The 24,766-nt window shown below is 38.1% G+C and overlaps 2 protein-coding genes across 26 annotated transcripts in view; one reads left to right on the top strand and one right to left on the bottom strand.

Annotated features, from left to right (window-relative positions):
• LOC139473379 (calpain-7-like) overlaps positions 1 to 24,766 on the top strand; it is a 366,786-nt gene that overhangs the window by 191,524 nt on the left and 150,496 nt on the right. The gene's annotated exons all lie outside the window — the stretch shown is intronic.
• LOC139473360 (tyrosine-protein phosphatase non-receptor type 4-like) overlaps positions 1 to 24,766 on the bottom strand; it is a 187,095-nt gene that overhangs the window by 86,441 nt on the left and 75,888 nt on the right. For all 25 annotated transcript variants that reach the window (XR_011653942.1, XR_011653944.1, XR_011653935.1 and 22 more), the window contains one exon: positions 579 to 720. Coding sequence is in view for 6 of the 25 variants with exons in the window: in XM_071255897.1 (XP_071111998.1) it covers positions 579 to 720 (142 nt within the window). In the remaining 19 variants the exon portion in view is untranslated. The remainder of the gene's footprint in view (positions 1 to 578; positions 721 to 24,766) is intronic.

Here is a 24,766-nt window from a genome sequence, read left to right as displayed (position 1 = left end):
AAAAATACAGCTGTGTAGAGGAGGGTGTGCATAATACACCAATTCAATTTTCAGCTCTCATTTCAAACACATTACTGTAAGAACATAACACCGGGACCAGCATGCACAAATCTGTACTGAAGTACGCAAGTTAATCCTGTTATTACACAATCTGGTAATATAAAGTGTTCATTGTATATCTGGCCTTATCTTAGTAGTCATTATTATTAATTTTATTCAAATTTCTTCCCATTGTTTACATTAATTTCCACAAAATTGTGTGTGAACTGATTGGAAATCAAGACAACAGGTCGTTCATGGCTTGAATCCTCTCTGGACAAACATTGTAGTGTACTGGATGCCACATAAACTCAGTATTCATTAATACTTTACTGTGTACTGTCCGGTGCATTGCAGTGGTCATTAATGCTCACACTGTACCACACGATGCAAATACCAGACTTTCATACACTACGCTGTACAATATGACAACATTGTCATGACACAGTGTCTAGTCATGTCTTCAAAATAATTGTACATACAATCACTTGATAATATGTGTTGCCTTTATGGTCATAGGACACAGTGTATATACTCACAATATACTCTTCATATGCAGGAATATCATAGTACTGATCCGATCTGGTGTTCTCTTCTGAGGAATTGAAGTTAACAACCTTGGTTGGAGCAGGTGCCGGATATGTGTCCCGTGACGTGTTGTGAGACAAGAAACCCCCATCACTGAAAGAAACCACATATATAAATCTCAGGAAGAATTTCTGCAGCTTTCTCAGAATAGAAATGAGCACTATTTCATGATTACTAAAACAAGGTTCATGCATATATGGAACACAAAAATTCAACTCTTCAAGGCTTTTCAAGGCTGCCAACGGTCACTTTCAAGGCTTTTTAAGTTGAGTTATCAGCCGTAGTCTGTCAATATTTTTAAAAATCCAGTATACTCTATATTAGTCGTAAGACATAAAAAACAGTGTGCCCATCACACATCCCAACAGGATTTATTTTTCACCCAACAAAAAACATAAATTAAGTCTGTCATGAATTCTTCAGGGCCTTTGGCACACAAATATGTCATGGTGATAAATCTCACTATAACATCGTTGGTACATATTTTTTAAGTGCTTTAATACAATGATTAACAAGTATGTGTCATTTTGTACAAATTCAAGGCTTTTCAAAAAGCTCAAAAAATCAAGGCTTTCAAGAGGGACCTTATAATTCAAGGCTTTTTCAAGTCTGTATAAACCCTGTAAAATACATGACAGTTGACAAATCGATTTGTCCACAGGAACATTTTGTTTAAAGATCATACTGATTATCATCAACTGCATGTTTCCCATATACAGTTAGTGCCAAAAGATTTGAGAAGAGAAATTGATCTTTCAGGGACTATTGCATTTGATTCCTAAAACATGGACCAACAAATATTACTGTTAGGAAATAAATTTCTTAAGACTAGAGTCTAGAGTGAATGACTGCATATACAGAGAGAATGGCTGATTGTATTGCACACGATACTTCACACAGGGTAAGGTAACAGTAGACATATACCGGCTTAAACAGAACTCAAAGAAAAATTATACAAAAAAATATAACTACAAATATAACTGCAGGAAATCAGGGTATAGTGAAAAATGACAACTTGTTTCAAGAATACTACACAGGAACCAGGTTGTGGGAATTCCAACACAGTTCACAGTATTCATTCAGGAAGTATCGCACCTGACTCACATTGCACTGAGACAGGATTGTCATGACTCCCTTGGAAAACTTCACTCAATAGGGAATATGCTAATCAACGTAGACCAAACTGGTCTGCCACAAGGTTTCACTTTTACACACTTGTCGACTGCTGCATTAAGACAGTTTAGCTGGGACAAACTTTACACATTTGTCTATATGTCCTGCTTGTTACTGAGGATGGGTGTAACCTGACATTATACAGTTTAGTCATCATCACTTTCGTAACCACAACACATTCACCCCTAATGCACAGAATGCCAATGTACATGTTGTAGCAAGTCCCCCAGCATTTACACTTGTGTAGTTTGACACATAGCCACATTATATACTGATATGTAATGGACAGGTTCATAGGGAGCTGCCGATCATCTGTCTTTCACCAAATGTTTGCAATACTCTGGGTAACACACCAACTGTTTTAAATACTCAGGGTAAAACACCAACTGTTAGGAACAACCACGGTAACACACCAACTGTTGGGAATAATCAGGGTAACACACCAACTGTTGAGAACAACCACGGTAACACACCAACTATTGGGAACAACCACGGTAACACACCAACTGTTGGGAACAATCAGGGTAAAACACCAACTGTTTTAAATACTCAGGCTAACACACCAACTGTTGGGAACAATCAGGGTAACACACCAACTGTTGGGAACAATCAGGGTAACACACCAACTGTTTTAAATACTCAGGCTAACACACCAACTGTTGGGAACAATTAGGGTAACACACCAACTGTTGGGAACAGTCAGGGTAACACACCAACTGTTGGGAACAATTAGGGTAACACACCAACTGTTGGGACCAATCAGGGTAACACACCAACTGTTTTAAATACTCAGGCTAACACACCAACTGTTAGGAACAATTAGGGTAACACACCAACTGTTGGGAACAATCAGGGCAACACACTAACTGTTGGGAACAATCAGGGTAACACACCAACTGTTGGGAACAATTAGGGTAACACACCAATTGTTGGGAACAATCAGGGTAACACACCAACTGTTGGGAACAATCAGGGTAACACACCAACTGTTGGGAACAATCAGGGTAACACACCAACTGTTTTAAATACTCAGGCTAACACACCAACTGTTGGGAACAATTAGGGCAACACACCAACTGTTGGGAACAATCAGGGTAACACACCAACTGTTGGGAACAATCAGGGTAACACACCAACTGTTGGGAACAATCACGGTAACACACCAACTGTTGGGAACAATCACAGTAACACAACAACTGTTGGGAACAATCAGGGTAACACACCAACTGTTGGGAACAATCAGGGTAACACACCAACTGTTGGGAACAATCAGGGTAACACACCAACTGTTGGGAACAATCAGGGTAACACACCAACTGTTGGGAACAATCACGGTAACACACCAACTGTTGGGAACAATCAGGGTAACACAACAACTGTTGGGAACAATCACGGTAACACAACAACTGTTGGGAACAATCACGGTAACACAACAACTGTTGGGAACAATCAGGGTAACACACAAAATGTTTTGAATACTCAGGGTAACACACAATCTGTTGGGAATACTCAATATAGCGCTAACTCAGTTATAGCGCACAGTAACTCATGGCTACTACAATTTACTTACCCGGTACATTTTTTTATAAACTTAAGTTTTACACTGACATGATGTTTTCTCCATCTCAAACATTATCAGCTGATCACCGCAAGGATATGTTATACCAGAAGTACCAGTCCACAGATCTGAACTGAAGTGCGCAATATAATTCCATTATTATACTATCCGGTTATAAAAATGTGTTCATTGTTTATCTGGGCTTATGTTTGTAGTCTTCTCTGGTAATCATATGCAAAGTTTCTTATTATATTGTTTACATTAATTTGATTGCACATTATTTACAGCAACATGGTCAGATTACTGCCACTGACATCTTGAAATGAACTTTAGTTTCAAGAGAACGGATATCTTTCATAAATGCCATATTTTGAATTGTTAAAAGTCATATTTATGGCAATTGGACTACAAAATGTCAACATAACATTTTCACAATTGAAATAAATGTAGTGCGGGAAGTCCCTACACTGAATGGTCAAATTTTTCCATACATAAAAATATCCTGCAATAGCAATCAGATGTACCAAAGTGCTACACTTATGGTTCTCATAATTTTAAATACATAAAGTAAAAACTGTCGCTAAAATAACACTAGGCAGAGCATGTACTGTTGTGTTGGTAATATACCCCTTACAACTCCACCTCAGTTAAACCGTTGATCGTCTATAACGCTCATCCATTATTTGGACCCCAAAGATAGTGTTGTAGCAAGGGATCACTGTAGTTGGAAATGCTTGATCGCTGTGTAGACAAAGCTTCCTCATTAGGATGCACATTGTGAAATACAAACAGATTGAGCTTCCCAGCTGTCAAAAAATTCCCCGACTGCAAAGTTGGAAAAAACAAGTTTCCCTGTTTAATGAATACTACACAAATAGCACTGGATGCCCAACTAACATCACCAAACCATGTGTGCTGTATTTAGGCAGTCAGTCCCCAAAGTACTTGTTTTATATTAACTTAGGCCTTAGTTTCGTACAAAACTGACTGACAAAAAATAATTGAAACAGAATCTGCTGAAATGAGTGCCAAACGAATGACTACCAGTGATAAACTAAGTGTCCTTCAAAAGTTTAAAATTATAGTAAGTCAATTTGAAAGAAATGATGTGATGAAACTGATCTAATAATGTCCTTTCTATTGAGTAGCACATTATTTCGACATCAACAATACAGAGAGTAACAAAGAGACAAGGTGGTTAAAAAACACTAACAGAGAATTGAAGACAGACATGTAAATAACTCAACTCTCCCAAGCTGAAAGTATTGCTTCGAGAATTTGGTGACACTAAGCTGCATCACAGTCAGATGCCTCTTCCATCAGCAATACACACCATCATGTCCAGCAGCAAGGGAAGGTATTAAAGGGCTTACTAAAGATGATTGCGTCAGTCATCATACATGCCATATGAAAATTTTCTGTTTCAAAATCAGAACTGACGCATAAAAAACAAAAGATCCAGCAAATGACAAAACAAAGGACACTAATCTGCAGTTACGAAAACCTAATTGGTCAAATTCCTTCATATAAAGACAGAGTAACGTGAGTGAAATGACCTAATCCTGTTCATCATAATGTTATTCCCCAACAACTACCTCAGCCATACCTTCCTCGGTCACTGTGAAAATGATGTGGTGTCCACTTGATATAGAAGCAGTCAAACAGTTGTTTGATGATATACATAGTGTCCGATATTTCCCAAGCTCTCAGTCCACCTGAAGTGCATTCCCACCAAATGGCAGCCAGCAAGTGCCTCCACTAGTCCTCACATCTAGCACGTAACACACGCTCCCACAGGCTTTTTGTCATAAGTAATACTCTTCTGCCTTCCGCCCTACCACAACTTCACTTCCTTAATCTGCTATTCACATCCAACAGCAAAAAAAATTCTGATCAGTTTTAGACAACATCTTAATCTTGCGACGGATACATAATGTCCTATCTAATCAAATCACTGAGGTTTCTCTTCAGACCTGCAGCGGTGTACGTCACTGAGTGGAAAACTCGCTGTGGCTAAACTGCTTCCATTTATATACAGTGTATGTAGCAGCAGCAGCCAGCTTGGTGTAGGAAGAGAGGCACACTAGAAGTGGGGGGAAGGGGGCACTGCCCACTGGTGGGTGGGTGGATGTCGGGCCATATCCATCAATTAACACACTCAACCTCACGCTCACCAAAATGTGATGGATCTTATATAACCTGATGCTGGGCTGTTTTACATCTCTAAGCTGTGCTTCGGGAAAGTCAGCCCAGCAGACTACAGTTATGAAAATGTTTTACTTAATTCCACCGTGGTTAACAATTTGTCATACACGATTAGATTAGCAGCATTTGCGAGAAAGCTGTTTGTTACATATTCCAGTAATATGCATAAAATTTACTACCAGTGTATCGATTGGTGTGGTATTGGACTATACAAGCATGTGAGAGAATCACAAAAATAACATGAGAAATCACCTACAAATTGGAATGGATATTAATGAATGTGGAAACATGGTAAAATGAAGATTCATAACACAGTAGTTGATATGTCAGTCAAGTCAACTATGAAACAGAATTAATTGTGAACCAGCAGAAGCTGAATGTTGACTAAAAAGAGAAGTCTTCTTAATGAGATTGAAACTTGACCCAAGTGGGAGAGAGGTGGGAGGATGTAGAGGACAGTACATTGTTATCAGCAACTAACAATAGGCTGACATACAGGCCTCCAAGCTGAACAGTCATGGATATGGCTGTGTTCAGTAATGCTGGGAGGGTAAGGAAGGAGGACCAGACAGTCAATACACTTTATTTGGATCAAGAGTTACACAAGATGGCATCGTTCTAGGCATTCTTAAGGAACAAGTTGATGGCACCTTCACATCAGACAACGAACATCACACAACTAGGAAATATGGTTTGGATGTTTCTTCCTACCTTTCATAAACATCAACCATTTTGTGTCAAATGTCTTTCACAAGCTAAGTGTCATTGTTATTATCCTCTCACTTAATCAAGCAGTAACCTGGTAACAACACATAGTACATGCAGCTACGTCTCAAGAAGGTTGACATAGATTTGCGGTTGGAAGTTAGACCATACATCAATCCCTCTTCTTAATAACTAGGCAAAGTGACATTGGCAAAATGCAGCAACAGAATGGATCAATACTGTACAAAATGAGGGGTTGAACCAGTGATACCCCTTGACAAAAACACCTCCATACATTATGGTCATGGAATGAAATAGGAATTGTTTGAGCTGTACAGAGGTAAATGTCACGACCTATGGTTTGTTGTCTGATTATTCATAATGTCAACAGATAAGAGATTCAGAACATCAAGAAAACCTGTATAACAACAAAGAATTGTGCAGTTATCTTGAAGTTGCCATTGTTCATAAAAAACACTTCATAAGGATTCTGGCACTATCTGAAGATCACTATTACTTGATATACAGTTACAGCATGTTTATTCCAGATAGTTACCATAGAAACCAGCATGCTACAATTGCTTAAAATGATCTGGAAGTAAATTACTCCATGCTTTAATTCATCTGGTATCAGATCTCTGAGAAAAAGTTTCAATAATGTGTAGTGTGTGCAAAATGGCATTCTTATATTAAACTTTCTAAAAATAACTTACCACACATTTCATCAGAACAAATTTGATACAGCTGAAGGCTACACTTTAGCCTATGGTCGACCATGTCAGTCTTACAAGAATACATGGAAAATTATGAGTTCTGTTCTGGTAATGACCAAAATGTTGTTTCAATAAATTTCAACACTAACAACAAAAACAGTTGTTGAAAATTTGAAATAGCCTGAAGCCAATAATGATCAATAATGTGTACAAAGCTTATGGAGACAAATCAAACAGCAAAGGAAGGAACAGTGTGATGGACATACTAGAAGTGAAGCGGAGATGGGGGATCCCCCCAAAGTACTTGTTGTCCTTAAACTAGCTAACCAACAAACAGAGGCAGCCGGAACAGAAATATTCCTTGCTATTGTGTTGATTACTAATTTTGTTCATGGTGTGCAGACTGACTTACCTGTCTCGGACCTGTTTGTTTGTGTGGCAGGTGAAGCACCTCAAGATCATCCTCACCAGTGGAGGGGACGTTGTGGTTTTCATGGCTGCTTTAGGTGAGTTAACTGATAGAATATTTCACTCTAGCATAGCATCCATTGCAACTATCACTTGGAATATACAATACACATTTTGAAATCACCTGTTATTCCCTCTTGTGTTCACTGCAGAATCCAATCCAATACTTATGAGCCAAGCAACTATTATGATGATTCCTATACTGACAACATGAAACAAGTATGTAGTAATGAGCTTTACCGACAAATGAACAAATGCGTTTTGAAGAGAGATGTATCAAAACTGTACTTGTGTATAGTTTCTCTTCCTTGAAAGTATCACATCTAACAATACAATGAGAAACAAAAACAGTCAAGCACAAGCCGTTCCTAGATGACCTAAATGTCTGGGTGACATTCACAAATGAGCATAGTACAGAAAGTCCAACTCTGAATCTGGCAGGAATACAAATGAAGCCTGCAAACCATGAATTCTACAACAACTTAGTCTGCTAAAATGTTGACAGGGTCACGATTACATGTTGTGTCAATCAATTGCAAGGTCTGGGTAGAGCCAATAGGTACAGGCCACCGCAGTGATTCAGCCAGGCAACCTTAACCTGGTGGAATACCCAGTCTTAGCCATACAACAGAAACTTGGCACACATCACTTGTGTAACACTTTCAAATTTATCCTGGATTTGATAACATGGCTTCAAATCAATAACCAAAGTAGTAGTCCCGGGAAACCTGGGTAGACCCATCTTACAGGTGCCTCGTCGTGTATAGGAGCTGCATAAACATACAGCCTTGTTTCAATTCCATGTGAAGGTTAAAGAAGAGTTCAATAAATGTAATCCATGGTGCCTATAGCTTCTCTGTTAAGTCTGTTCAAGGAGAGCTCAACCCTGTCAGTGTATATTGATCACATCACACTTCACTTACAATACCTCAAAACACTATCCATTAATGACAACAGGTGCTCCTCATCACATGGCAAGCATAGATGGAAGACATCCTTGAAATGGAAAATAACTTGCAATATCTGTTACAGTCAAGCCCAAACGATGATTCATCACTTTACTAAATTCCTGCTTCCTTCCTTAAATATTTATGAAACAGCTTGAGAGTAAGACGATACTGGTCTGCTCCATGAGCAGATAATAATGAATGTTTGATTGACAGCAAGTGATCCTGAGTCAACAGATGACCAGCAGTGCAAATAACAACACACTGAGTAAATGAAGGAAACCGTCTTCCAACAAGGTGACAAGCACCTCAATAACCTTGTCATCAGTCCCTATTTTAGGAAAATTACACATCACATTCATGTTGGACTATAGAACTGGCACAGAACTGTATACAAAACACAAGACAGCAATATGCTCAGATTGTCAAATGTAACAATATGGAATCTGGGTTGCCTATTGGATACTTTGAATGAGTCCACCTCCAAGATTGCACGCCTTCAATAGACATAATCCACAACTTGAGACAAATAAGAATGTGTGTGACATGTGGAGTGTTTTCCGTCATGTTACCAGCTGACATGGAAGGTGGACATAGTGCAGTCTGTGTGAAGATGTGGCCCTTAGATGTGGCTGGTGAGGTGTGGCTAGTGACTACAGGGAGCACCTGCTGGCCACACCACATGCAGACTACCTCACATGCTCATTTACAGTTGTCATTTCACAGTCAGAGGCAATTGTACATACAAACAAAAACTTAACACTTTCATGTATGCCGATGTACTGGTAATAAATAGATCATATATGACATCAATACCACTTCCTGTAATGAGACATTTTTAAGTCTTTTATTTTCTGTGACAAAAGGTGGAAGATTCCAGTGTCACACATGAGAAAAACTGTGCTGTGAATCTCAGTAGGTAAATGGCCATTTAAACAGGAAACAGAAACACAAAGATTTTTTCCCCAATTTCAAATACCTGCATGAATCAAGAAAATTCTGATCAAATAAGAAACTAAGATGAGTATAATACAGTTGATAAGAGGGCACTACATAATACAGCTAAAATATTGGGGAGTCAGTTATGGTTCATGCTCTGTTCATAATTATTACAGCCTCAGATTGGACTCCATACATTGTACCCATGTGTGGAATTGAATTTGGGACCAGTGAATGGATACCCAACTATCCCAAACATCTATCTTCGGATCTGATCTATTTCTAACCAGAGGAAAAAACACAGTTTCCCACACCTGTCAGCAGTCAGTCCTTGATGAAACCTATAGATACGTGTCAACTGTCTCAGGGATAGGAAAACACCTTGCTGACTCACAGGACACACAGTATGTCAGACGTTGGACAAGTAGGTTTTTGCTTTATGCATTTGTTACAGTTGTCCTTGAACAATTTTTCAAAAATTCAAGAAACCAAACTGAAATATGTCAACACTGGACACTTGACAGAATGTAGAAAGTTTCAGCCTTACTATCTATTCTTGTGTCTATTATGTCGGGTTTGTTAGAAAAAAGGAAATTGGTACCTCCAGTCTAAACACAAAATGGTTCAACACAAAATGAACACAGAAGTCAACATTTTATTTTGTAACTATTACCCTGGTGTGCAACACCATCTAAAGCACCTAGATGTTCCATACAAGACACTGTAGAAAGTTGGCAAGACACCAATGTAATTCAAATTGATCAGCTTGTTTTAGGTTCAATCAAATTGTGGGTATCCTAGAAGCTCAGGTCCCCCGTTACGCAAGTGACATGTCACCGTGACAGTGGAAGGAAGTAGAGCCTCCTACTAATAATCACCAATCAAGTGCAAATGGCCTATCGACTAACAATTGCACACAGGCCAACCAGCAAAGTGATCCCAATGAAGGCTGGTGGATATTGGAGGCAATCAATGATTTCAAACTACAAGTTCCTAAAAATCAATGATGAACAAAAGTCTTTGGAGTTGAACAAACCTGTGTGATCCCCACTGGTGGACAAAATAGAAACACAGCCAAAGCAAATTTACACGGCCTGTTTAAATATTCAAATACATCATCCAAGGCTGCTCATCACATCTTATTCAGTCATATGTTTCCTTCTTATAATGCAAGCACAATTGAAATTGAGGACAATGAAGGAGGAATGTTTAAATTTAGTAAGTATAGAAATCATATTCAATGTTCAACCTTTAGTTGATCAATATTTATCTTGTTCATTGTCAATCACAACCAATTAATTAATACCAGTATATTTACAACTTTAAAATGTCTTATATTGGTCGTTTCAATATCAAAATCGAATAAATCCAGTCAATATTTTGTCCAAATATGCAAAGAAGATGGTGGCAGTAATTGAGATTATTTCCTCATTCATAAATGTTTATGGAAACTAAAACAGAAGATGTAAAGAAGAAGCATAACAAAGCATTTCATTCAAAATAACTGTGTTAAGTTTTGTAAAATACTTTCCTTATTGATATATAAAACTAATCATCATACATTAGGTATTACTGACCCTATAACAGATAAATTGTTCCCCCTAACAAGAATTCAGGGACATAAAGTGCAAACAGACTTTTTTTAGACAACATTGTCCTGGCATGACCTCAGCAGGATCATATTGATGAATTCATGAGTCAGACCAAAAGAGCATCTCACATCGCCATTGCTCACTGGCTGGTCAATCTGTGTCAGATATTACTATTCTGCAGCCCATATCCTGTTTCATTATTATGAATACACTCCCAACAGACAGCAGCAGCAGTCTCAGGCAGCAATGGTGGCCCGGGGAACAACATGGTGTTTAATAATGCCAACATGGCATCATCAGAAATGGCACATCATAAATACCCCCAAGCAAGGCATGGCTGGACTCCTTATGCACCTATGCAACTGTTATTTGGGAACGGGTCACATTTTGAACCATGAAGTATATTCCTACTTAAATATTTGTGAGTCCTCCTTCTGTGTGTGCATGCAGTGAGTGAAGCGTTGGAACATTGATACAGGAAGATCTATCTATGTCTTCTACATCTGCTAATAACCTAGCTAGGTCTGAGCACAAAGCACAGACAAAGACAGATGAGAAGGAATTGGGGCTCCCAGACACTGATACATGACACAAAACAAGACAGAATATAGTGAGACCATGAATCCAGACTGATATTACTCTACAACACACAAATGACAACACTCTGAGGTTCAAGTTACACCACTGGTGTCTGGCCAAATTCTGAAACCAGGACTTCAATGTAATGATGAAAAAGTGTTGAACTATGCAATAGGGATTCATGCTGTAATTCTAGGGGTGACCATTGGGGCTATTTTCACTATTTGTATTTGTATTGCAATAGTACCCAACACTAATTACATTAAACAATGCAATAGAAATGGATGGCCATTTTTCTCCCTGTCAGTATTAAAACCAAAGGGAAGTAGTGAGTGAGTGAGTTGGGTTTAACGCCGCTTTTAACATTATTCCAGTTATATCACGGCGTGTCAGCTTAATGTGGGAGGAAAGCCTGAAGTGATGCAGGTCTCAGACGTTTACCACTTCAGTGAAACCCACGAGCACGGGTATGGTGCTGACAAACCTAGAAACATAATCGGGACGAACCGGGATTCGAACCCACAATCATAGGTTTCTGGCGTGCCCAAGGGACGCAACTCTGCACAGCGAATCGCGGCGCCTTAGACGACTGGGCCACCCGTGCCCCCTCAAAGGGAAGTAAATGGAAATCGTAGTTATCCTTGCTAACCATCACATAAGCAGCTTTGCATAATTTATGTTTTATTTAACTAATGGGAATAATTGAAACTATCAATATTGTATACAATCGACAATACTATTCGCATTAATTTAAATTCCTATTGATATAGTACTATTGTAGGGGAAGCAATTGTAATACATAGAGGATATTTAATGTGTTTTCTCAAATAACACTTTTGTCTCATTGAGTGAAGTGGGGAGAGTCTAATATTAGACTCTCCCCACTTCACGAGATGAGATAAAAGTGGTATTTGAGAAAACACATTGAATTTTCTATTTATTATTTACATGTTTTATTTTTATTACTTGCAATTTATATATTTTTTCGAAAACAGTGTTTGATAAATTTCTAGGTTCTCCCTGTCGCCCCTTTACCACCGCCGTATAAAGGGGGTTTGCGAAAAGAATATAGTTCGTGAATAAAACTAGCCCTGTTAATATATGTTATGCGAAATATATTATTTCATATCGAGTATTAAGTTCCGTGGACATATTTGTTTGTCATAATTAAACATTCCTGTTTAAAATGAAAACAGAAATCATTTTCAAACAGCGATTATTTTATTAGCGTAGGAATACATAAACAGTTAGTACTGTGACCGTGTCGAACGATCAGCTGAGCGCTCTCCAGGCTTACAAAATCCGCCAAATTTGATCAAATTTTCTCAAAGATAAGTATGAAAGTTGACATAAATACAATTATAGAACCCTGAACATTGTAACTGAATCATTGTTGCTTGCTGTCATGAATTAAATAAGGAAAGTTCAATTCTCGGAAAATTCAAGCGGGCGCTTCTCGCCTCGGCGGTACGTCTGTGGTCGCCATTTGTGCCTAATGTCTGGCGAAGCATGTCCGGCGCAAGAGTGATATTAACATTGCCATTACGTTATTTCCAGACATCAGACTCGTCAATAAGTTCCTGTGGTCAGTTGAAGAAAAGTTATGCACCTGCGGTTGAGACTGAGTACAGTCGGCATCTGACGTAAACAAAGGGGGATAACTCTTTAATGTTTTGATTCAGGAGAGAAGTAGTTCCGTCACTTTGTTTATATCAGTCACTAGTGACTGATAACTTGATCTATCGTCACTGATAAATTCCAGTATTTCATTCATATGTATATAATAAATCAATATTTTTCACTCCGTAATACATCAATATCTTTCATTCCAGAGTAATTGTGTGAGTATAATACAGTTTTATATTACAAGAGAGTGTAAATAATGGAAGATAGTTTAAGTAACCCAGTGGTTGATAGCATGGGCAACAATCCTTGCCATAAGGGCATGGAACCATGAAATGGTGAAATGGGGTTATCCTGTCTAACAAGAAAACAGTGTTACCACTATCCCCAGCCATGAAGCACCTTAGAAATTTGTTTGTTCATATAGTAGTGAATATAAACCATAAAAAAGAGTCCTATAAAGACTTAAGAAGAGATGGCACTGGGGTCAATTCATGTCATCAGGAAAAATGATCAAATGTGAAATTAATTTTGTCTTAAAAACACAATTTATGGCACCAATTCTTGAACTCAGTCTTGATAAGAATCTCTTCAGTAGTTTCTGAGAAAACTGGTCCCCATTGCAGACACTATGCACTTTTTAAAATTACATACGAGTATCAAGGGCTGTGTATATTCAAAATCTAAAAACATGTAGTAAGGGAAGTAACTCTGGGAAAAAATAATTTACGGAACAATTTTCGAACAGTCTTTAAAAGCATCTCATGGATAAGCATGCAAAGTTTTAACCATGTAACGTCAGTAGTTTCTGAGAAAACTTGATCCCATTTCATGCAATATGCACTAAGTTGAAAAGCACGAAGCAAGGGCCATAACCCTGTAGAAAAATAATATACCACACAAATTTTCAAACTCAGTCTTGACAAGTATCTCTTTGATAAGCATGCAAACTTCATGATGCATACATATATACCATGTATACTGTAGTACTTCCTTCAATGTAAGTAAATAAGCCTACAGTTTCATGAACAAGTATGTAATGTATATTGCACATCTATGAAAATTCAAATAAATATGCAGTGCAATGGGCAAGAATAGCACTTATATCTATTGTCAAATACAAATGAGCGAGCTGACAATACTCCATAGCACGATACCACACATCCTACAACATTTCTGAGATGGCTGTAGATCATGCTGCCTTGTCTATCATTGCTGACATGGTTTGCTGCACACGACAATTGTCTGTGTAGAAGATGCTCCTGATTTACTTTGTCCAGTTATCAAGATCATTACAATCGTGTGTAGCACAATAATTATTTACAAATAGTCAGCATGTACACATACAAAAGATGTTGCAAATAAGTTGGCAAGAGTTGCTCCCCTTGTATCACCTACGCACTACTGTTGGCCTATGCACAAAGCAGACAGGCAAGGTAGGGATTTAATTTCTCCATTGTGTTTCTGTTTGCATTCAACTTCAATCCATTGCTAAGTCTTCTTTGGAATTGCAGTGAATAACAATATTTGTTGTGTCATGTGTCAGTGTATCTGTAAATGATTCAATAATATTGCAGATTGTCTTCATAGGATTTGCAGGTATCATCACAATAACTAATAAAACTATTTTGCTCTTCCAAATATGGCATACATTATGTTTGTCAATGAGCCTGATGTAATATACAGTGAAATGCACAACAGCACAAACCATAAATATACAATGTGGGCAAGTATATTTGATTGGACAAGCACGTATCATGTACAATATAGGGTGACTGTATTTTCTGAGTCAGTCTTGACTGATCCTGAATGTAGCTGAAGCACAGGACAGGCTGACGGGATGCAAACCTTGGGCATATTCTGCTAATCTCACCGACTAAAGAACTACATCTTAGGTTGAGTATCTGAACATGACTGAATCTGTCATTCTGTATAACATGAACAAACTATTTCTTTATATATATATATATATATATATATATATATATATATATATATATATATATGAACAAACTATAGATTGTATTGATTCAGAGATTACACACCTGCTGTAGGAACTCACTGACCTACTATGATTAATCAAATATGCCATAAATAGCACATAAGCATATACATATAGGTGGAACAAAGTCAAGCTTGTACGAAGAAGTTCAACATGACAGGGTAGATTGCTTCAACACAACTATGGCCCTACACAGCAGCTCAGCCCATGGGGGCAGCCAGGCTTGGAACTATGCACTTCTCATCAATATTTGCTCATTGTCTCATCCACTGTATCAACCATAGTAAACCTGGACATGCATTACCGATGCAAACTCTTCATCAGGCATATTTGGAAAGTTGCATTTCTTCTGTTATGTACTTTATCCATGACAAAGTGTCTTCTCCAAACTGATTCAGACTAGACTTAAATGGGGAAGGTTTTGTGCAAATCAAGACCTCAAATTAGTTGCTAACAAGATATTAAATTCTTGTAAGCTTGTTAAAGGTGTAGTTTCTCAGAAGAAATATTTAGTTGAATGAAGAAATTCAAGATATACAACATAAGCTTCTCCATATAATGATATTGAATAGAACAACAAACTTCAACTCGCTGAGTCATGAATGTGAAACCGAACTGACAAATCTTTCAGGTAAGGGTAAATCCAATATCTAACAGCAAAACATTACTGGTCACCTATTACATTGTATAGCAAGCAGAGTAAACACATTGACTGCCAAGTGCTCAATAGAGTGGGTGATCATGGCCCTGTAATGGGCTGAGGGGGTCTGACAACAGCAAGATCACATATGACACAATGTGAACATGTAATGCTCATCTATGTAAGTGTCATAATATAAAATAAAAAAATATAATTGTCATTAAGAATATGTTGTTGAAGCCTGTTTAGAATGGTGAACTACAATTTAATATTTTAATCATTTTATATTTCTTGTACAAATATTAAACCATGACAAGAACATGCATTGTTGATAAAACATAAATATCAATAGACATGATCATGTAGATAGGTATATGGTCAGTGATAGACTAGTCAGCTGTTGATTTAGGGTAGGTTCATGAACTGTTCACGACTGGTGATATTAATCCATCACTTCTTCAGTGCTGTTACTTCAATAAGTACATTACGTTTTGAAGACCTTGGCAATACTCCAGCCATATCATGACAAGGGACACCAAAATTGGGCTTCAAGCATTTCACCATGTGAGGAATGGAACCATTGTCTTTGGCATGACTGACGTTGGCCTTAACCACTACACTACCAGCTGTGCTGATTAGCATCAACTTCATGTACACCTTAAGCTTAGGAGAAGCATGTGCATTACTCTTTCCTTCCTGCTCACAGCAGTTCTTAAATTGACTGAGCATGTCACAATCTCCTTGAGTTAATCTCCTGTTAACCCCTCAGGCTCTAACCAACATGAAATAACTCTCAATAATTCCCAACCAGGCCTGACAAATTCAGATCAAGTGGTGATAGCTTTCTTATTCATTAGTGTTAGCTCATACATTTACTTCAAAGACGCTTAAACAATCTCTGTGTTTACAGCTTTTGACAAAATTTCAACAGGTTAAAATCAAGGTTTTGTCGTTCATTGTAATCTTACAGAAGATTTCAATCAGTTTCACGTTTCTGTATGTTATCACAATTTAGTGTCTGGTTTCCCATACTGATAGCAGTGTGTAGTCTTGGAGTCAGTGACATAGGTACACACGATCTAGGTTCAGGTCGTACACATCAGCCACTCTGTCTCCTGCAGTGAGTCTCAGTGTGGAGAGTAGTGACAATACAGGGCCAAGCCAGTCAGCTGTAGAAAACAGCAATCTGTGGAGGACATAGTCTGGAAGTAGACCAGAGCATGTTTAGCTCTCAGTACTCCTCACACATGAAACCTTGTCACAGAAATGTGTGTAGAAATTCATCCAAACATCAGAGACTGTGATTGTAAGCTCCTGAAACATCTTCCTCAGTGATCCCACAGTTGTCCAGTTACATTATTTACAGGTGGTATGAAACTAATAAAACCATAAGACTTCCATATTCTTTTTGTCAAATGCACAGATGTATGATAGTTCCCATGATGGGAATATTCATTGATCTCAGACTATAAGAGACAACCTGAGATTGTTGAAAACATATCAGCGTGTATTGTAAAGTCTGCATGTAAGGAGTGTATCAGTTTCCTCACAATCATGACTTTGCAACGACCAATTAGACAAAGTAACTGGTGATAATCAACAATCCTAGTCACAGAGTGCAGCATTGTAACAGGCAGACACAGACACAAAGTGCAATCGAACTGTTGCAACCATTAACTTGTAATTTCTATAATTTTAAATCGACGTTACCTAAACATAGCAGTGGGTCTCTTTATCTTAAAACAGCAGTATAAAAAAACCTGATTTACGACTATCTTAATGACATTGCTCGATTCACAAGTCAGCCAAAAGAAACAACATTATCGTTTTGTTTGCTTTTGTAAAATATTCCATTATTTTGTTTTTGAAATGTTAAAAAAGAAGAAATAACATGAAAGTTTCTCACAATTATATTATTTAATCATGTTGTCTTAAATCTGCAACAAATTGCTGAGCATGCTACACTTCCAAGGAGTATCACTTGATTCACATGATCCAATAACTTACACAGGCAGTGACCTTAGCTTAAGTGAGGTAATATGGAGATTTGTCAGGTTACTCAGGGATTTTCATTTACAAAGTCACTCACCAACACAAATAGTTATCGATCATAAGTGATTGAATTATTTTTGTGCATCCAAAAAGAACCAAAAAGAACACTTAATTTCATTTTTTATTTTATCCTGAAATTTGTCAAAATGGTAAAGAAGGTAAAGCGATCAGTTTGTTGCATGTGGCTGGCCAAATATGTGTAAGACATGTTAGCCTGACAGTAGACTGCCAGTTTGCAGAATGAAAGCAGGCAGGTTCCCTCAGCATGACATGCCTAAATGGCTGGTACTCCTGGGATTAACACCGTAACACAGAAACACCGACAATAATGGTGGACACAACTCACCACGAAGGCCTTTTATGTCACACAAATAACTCATTCACATAACAGAGTTAAGCCATGACATTAACTGTGGTCCAGTTTAGTCAGGTACAGCCTTACAACAAGTATGCATCCTGATGTCAACATTGTTATCAGAAGTCCTTGACATTTTTCTGTTCAAAAATATGTAAAGAGCTACACCATAATGATAAATGCCTTGTGAATTGTATGACCTTGGCAAGTGAGGATTGTGATGCAATAAGATTTCGGCCTATGTAATTACATCCTTTACACAATTGTGATTTCATCTAAGTTTCAATAACAGGGCTTGATGACATCAGCCAGAATCCAAAGCTATGTCCCTGGTGGTCATCAATTTAAGTACTTTTTCTCTATCCAGCACGACCACCTATTCTCTGCATCTAGCATGACCACCTATTCTCCCCATCTAGCATGATCATGCATTCTCTCCATCTAGCATGATCACGCATTCTCTCGTTTGAGGATGACCACCTATTCTCCCCATCTAGCATGATCACGCATTCTCTCCATCTAGCTTGATCACCCATTCTCTCCATCTAGGATGACTACCCATTCTCCCCATCTAGCATGAGCACCCATTCTCCCCATCTAGCATGATCACCCATTCTCTCCATCTAGCATGATCACCCATTCTCCCCATCTAGCATGATCACCCATTCTCTCCATATAGTATGACCTTCCATTCTCCCCATCTAGCATGATCATGCATTCTCTCCATCTTGGATGACCGCCCATTCTCTCCATCTAGCATGGCCACCTATTCTCCCCATTTAGCATGATCATGCATTCTCTCCATCTAGCATGATCACCCATTCTCTCCATCTAGGATGATCACCCATTCTTCCCATCTGGCATGATCACCCATTCTCTCCATCTAGCATGATCACCCATTCTCTCCATCTAAGATGACCACCCATTCTCTCCATCTAGCATGGCCACCTGTTCTCCCCATCTAGCATGATCATGCATTCTTTCCATCTAGCATGATCACCCATTCTCTCCATCTAGGATGACCACCCATTTTCCTGATCTAGCATGATCACCCATTCTCCCAAACTAGGATGATCACCCATTCTCTCCATCTAGGATGACCATCCATTCTCTCCATCTAGGATGACCACCCATTCTCGAACTCCATAAAGTATGACCACCCATTCTCGAACTCCATAAAGTATGACCACCCATTCTCTCCATCTGGAATGACAACCGGTCCTCTCCATCTCACATGACAACCTGTTCTCTCCATCCAGTATGGCCACCCATTCTCTGGTGAAAGATGTACAAATATTCCATAAAGGAAGTATTTTCTACCAATAATTTTGAAACGGCTGAATGAAGTTGAGGTGGGAATGTATTTCCAGTGTTGACCTGCCGGCCAGACCACCTGCTACACATGGCATGGTGCCGACCTAATCAACTGATCTCCAAAGTTGCCCATTTCATTACCTTTATCACTTGTCACTCAACTGTCAAGTAGTGCCTTCTACAAGTGATATTTACCTACACAACCACTTTCCTCATTGGGCCTATGCTGAGAGGGGAAATGAACAGTTGAAAAGAATGAATGTATATATTAATTGAAGCACATAGGTTCAAAATGAAAGCTAGTTCTGACAGTGGGATACCGGCCAGTCAGTATGACCCCGCCTTGCCCTAAATGACACATACTACATGTTTAACAATGTGAGGAAGCCAGCACAACTGAAGACAAAGCACACTGTCCAAAATATTACTTATGGGCACATAATCTGCGTATCTATCTCTAAATGTCCACGAACCAGTTTCCACTTGATGGAAGGGTAATTGTTTTTGTTGAATAAACCTACTTTGTGAAGTATCACCATGCAATAGGTTTACTGGGAAAATCGCGGAATGCTGATTGCCTGTTAAATATGTACCTTGTAGCACACAAACACTGGCATGCTGGCTGACTAACCATCTCACACAGACATCTATGGAGCTATTCATGATAAATAATAAAACCTTCTATATAATATATATGTTTGATAAAATCATCAAGTCTCACATTTCAAATAAATGACCAAACAAACAGTTTTAACGACATCAAACCCTAACAAGTATCACAGCAGCTTACTTTCATTACAGCATGGGATGAAACTGTAACTATTGCAGCCAACATTGGAGCTGGAAGAACAGTAATTGTATTACTCAACCCTAAAAGTTTCTTACACATAATATCACTTTATCTCAAAAAGGCTACCCCATAGTGTCTTTGAACATATGAAATCAGTGATAAAGTAGTGTATAATCCAATATTATCACATAGAGTCTGTGTTACCAAAACAAGCTTTCACTTTAACTGCCTCATTTTCCCCTTCATTAAGTCAACTGTTGCCAGGTCAGCTCTAGAGGCTTGAAGACAAGTAGCTTACAACGATCTGTAATGGCCGACGACACCCTGAATACCTTATCAAGGACTAGTAGTGCAAATCACTTCTTATGTAATGAGATACTTACTCCACATCAAACACACAGCTTTATAGGCTCATTTGAAGACATTTCTGAAAGCTGATTGTATTAAAGTATCACTTTAACACACTAAAGTAAACCCATGTATGTTAAGTCTTTTTGTAATTCCTAACAAGAGTTGTGAAGTAGATGAAAGAAATCAATCTTGATTTAAATGCTCATTCAGTTTCATGTTTCCATATACCAAAGTCAATTCACAAATGTCACAGGAAAAGACATAAGTTAATGAAATAAACGTTCATACCACCATGTTTCTTCTTAAGTAGATGGTCCAATGAATCAAAGAATAATCAAGTCTCTGTGTTTAAATGTCTCTTGGAATATTGGCAGTTATGGTATGTGATTGTATTCATATGATTTATAGTATTTGTGAAACATGTTGCACCTGTCGCTCTAGCTGAGCTGCTTCCTCGTCACAAGTTGCAGCAACTATGATGTTCTCCTATGATGTCCTCTTAATATCACCAAAGTCAAGGTTGCCATTTGTGGACACAGTGTACATAACAAAGCCAGCACAGAATGGAAATAAATCCCAGTACATTTGTCTTTCCTGTTTTAATATTCCAAATATAGTAGTAATTGAATGAACAGTATTGCATTAAATAAACATGGAATACTGCTATATGCATTGTTACACACATATATTTATTATTATCTTTTTAAAATAGACTATGAAATAGTCATTCAAACATGTCATTTTCGGGTAGCCAATTAGCCCCTGTGTGTGTTCATCTTGGCCTTGATCAAAAACATGTTCATACTCATTTAAACTTATAAAAATCACATGAATCTTATTTCCTGGAATCTTATTTCCTGGTTTTGTACAGACACCTTGTTGATCAGATACCCAATGGCTAACGTGGTATGTCAAAATGATAATATTTTATAATACACATTCTGTGAAGCTATTTTAATGTTTTGTGTTTCCATGACAACTGCACCTACCTGCCACAGATGAGGCTGGCACTTTTTCCCATGGAGAGCCCTATTTTTGTGGTTTGAGTTAACTGTAGGGGACTGGTCAAGTATATCCCATGCCTGTCTGGGCAGACCACAATTCAGATAGCTGCTGGATGTCTGGGGTTTGCTGTGTTGCCTCACACCAGGGTAGCCTCCGTCATGTACCCCACAAACTATTCTGCACAAATCACCACCCCTAAACCAGCCAGTTTACCCTGCCTCCACTGTTGACCACACTCCTGTGACTATTGCACACTACCACGACTTGTCACACCTCTCATACGGTACTAATCCCATCCAGCTAAGACATTTATTGTAAGCCCGATCAGTCCTTTATTGGTCAAAGGGGTGGCAGGTAGACAGGTATGGCAACAGGCAGAGGGTTTAAACAGGTAATGTTATCAGGCCAGTTACAACAGATCTGAGCCAATGGCACAATTAATCACCCCCAAGCATATGTTGTAGAACGCAGGATAAAGAAGTCAACTTGACCCACCAGATTCTTCAAACCTGCTATATCAAAGGAAAATATATTCTTGGAAATAAATCTTGGTCATTCTGTTAAAACCTACACAGAATGAAGACCTACTATATGGAACATTATTAGTTTGACAAGTCATATTGCACACAAAACATTGTCTTAGTGATGAAACAATGCTAAAAACAAATATACAGATGAACCATATTGTCTCAGACTAGGATGTGTCGAACTCACAGTCACGGCCCAGCAAATTCTTACTATATTTATCACATTTTTAAACAAGGTGCGTTGAACTGGATGTGTTGCATTTCAGGTTCTCTTAAAACTCAATTTAGAGTATCCTGACAATTCAAACTCATCTTTTTTAAAAAACACAAGTTAGAATCTGTATACACTGATCCCTCGCTACAACGCTACCTTCAGGGTCCAAATAATTGATGAGCGTTATAGATGATCAGCGGTTAAACGAAGGTCGAGTCGTAAGTGGTAGATGACCAACGAAATAGTTTACATGTACATGTTCTGCCTACCTAACATGATCTATGTTGCACGTTTCTGAGTTTCAAAAAAGATTAGAATGGAAGTTATTTATGATTCACCGTGTAAAAAAAGATTTATCGAGTATTAACATGCGCTTTAAAAAAAACCAACACATCGTATCCCTTCAGGTGAATGAGCAGATAGATCTATAACAAACTTGGTCAATAAAAGTATGAAATTTGATGTAAAACATCACCAGACATGATGATTTACCATTAAAAATGTATTTCCTGCTCTAAAGGCATTGTTTTATATGCAGAGATTAAGATTACCATGTGTATTTTCTCGTAAACTTAGCCGGAAATAGCAATCAGCTGTGCACACGTTTCCTCCCAATCTACCGGTGATTCAGTTAAAATGTACCCAGTGATACCACTTCGAAGAATTTTGATGCATTGGTCGGAAGAAATTATTATTTTATCAGGAATAATATATGCCAATATCGTGTTATTTTAGTTGCAGCTTCCACAATATACATATATACTTAAAATTATAAGAACCACAAGCGTAGCACTTTGGTACAGATTGAATGCAGGATATTTTTTTACGTATGGAATGATTTTGACCAGTCACCGTAAGGACTTCCCGCACTACATGTATATCGATTGCGAAAACGTTTTGTTGACATTTAATGGTCAAACTTTTAGCAAGTCATGGTAGGGCATTTATGATATGTGTATCCATTCTCCTGCAACTAAAGTTCGTTTCAAGGCATCAATAGCGGTAATCTGACCGTGGTTGCTGTTAATAACGGCGAGTTGTGCAATCAACCGATCACATCGCATATGATTTCGCCTAAAATTATTGTGAACATTATTATAATTATTCAATGACTATTTTGAATATAATTAAACAATTATATTGCAAACATTAGTCAGGATAAACAATGAACTTTTTTATTTTTATTAGATCTACCAGATGTTATAATAATAGGATTAAATTGTGTACTTCAGTTGGGATTTGTTGACTGGTATTTCCGTTGTTACATGATCGCGGTGATCAGCTGATTATGTTTTCTGAGATGGGGGAGAAGATTGCGTCTTTGGAAAACTTGAGTGTATTGAAAATGTTGGTAAATTTTGGGAGCCATGCTTTACCACGCGCTATAACCAAGTTAGCGCTATATTGAAGGGCGCAATAACGCGGAAACACTGTACTTTGAAAAAAATGCACATGCAGTAAACTACGGTTATAACGAACTCAAAGGGACCACTAATTTTAGTTTGTTATAACCATAGTTTTTTATAAGCATATAAACAGCAAAAATGGAAGGAACCAAAAAGGTTTGTTGTATCCATCAGTTCATTATAAGTGTGTTCATTATAAACATAGTTTACTGTAGATGCAAAATGTAGATATGGCAAATGCTTGTTTGTATTTCTTATTATATACCGGTACATGTTTTTTCACCTAACTTACAAGATGTGGTATGTTTGCTTTCTGTTGTCAGAGGGCTTGGTCAGACAGTAATACGGTCCAGTCAGATGAGTAAAATTCCGAATAAATAACTATTTATCTGGTCCCCAGGAGTTCAAAGTCAACAGGATTTGACTGTATCCCAAAGTCACACAGAGGATTTTACAACCAAAACTGTGAAACTGTTAGAAAGAAATCCACTTGGAACTCTTTGGTTGACTGCCAGACTGTGTGTATGTGTGTATGTTGTGTGTGCCACTGTCCTGTTCCTGCATCTGTGTATGTCTTGTGCGGTATGGGAGGTAGGAATTACCATATAGATTACATGTAGCCATGACACATGGGGCTACAACACTGCCAGACGGTCAGTAGGGGAGGTGGGCTGACACGTTCCATACACTCATACACCAGTACTGCTGCATGCAGCAAATACCACCTCAAGTAGATAATCAATTATACTTCTATACATAAATTCAAAAACCTGACTTTTTCAGTTCAACTTCATCATCAAGACAGCAACAATGATAACATGCATTTAAGAAAAGATCACTAAAACTTGATTGTATGCGAGTTGTGAGTGTTAGAACATAAGCTGCTTATGCTGTATCTTGTGCTGCACACAGTCCAGGGCTAACCATGAAGGGTTAAACAACACGTGAGGGGGACTTGACCAGCAGGATTATCATAACATA

This window comes from Haliotis cracherodii, unplaced genomic scaffold, assembly GCF_022045235.1.
Source record: "Haliotis cracherodii isolate W230 unplaced genomic scaffold, xgHalCrac1.p SCAF_28, whole genome shotgun sequence".
Lineage (NCBI taxonomy): Eukaryota > Metazoa > Mollusca > Gastropoda > Lepetellida > Haliotidae > Haliotis > Haliotis cracherodii.
This window is presented reverse-complemented; position numbering and strand designations above follow the sequence as displayed.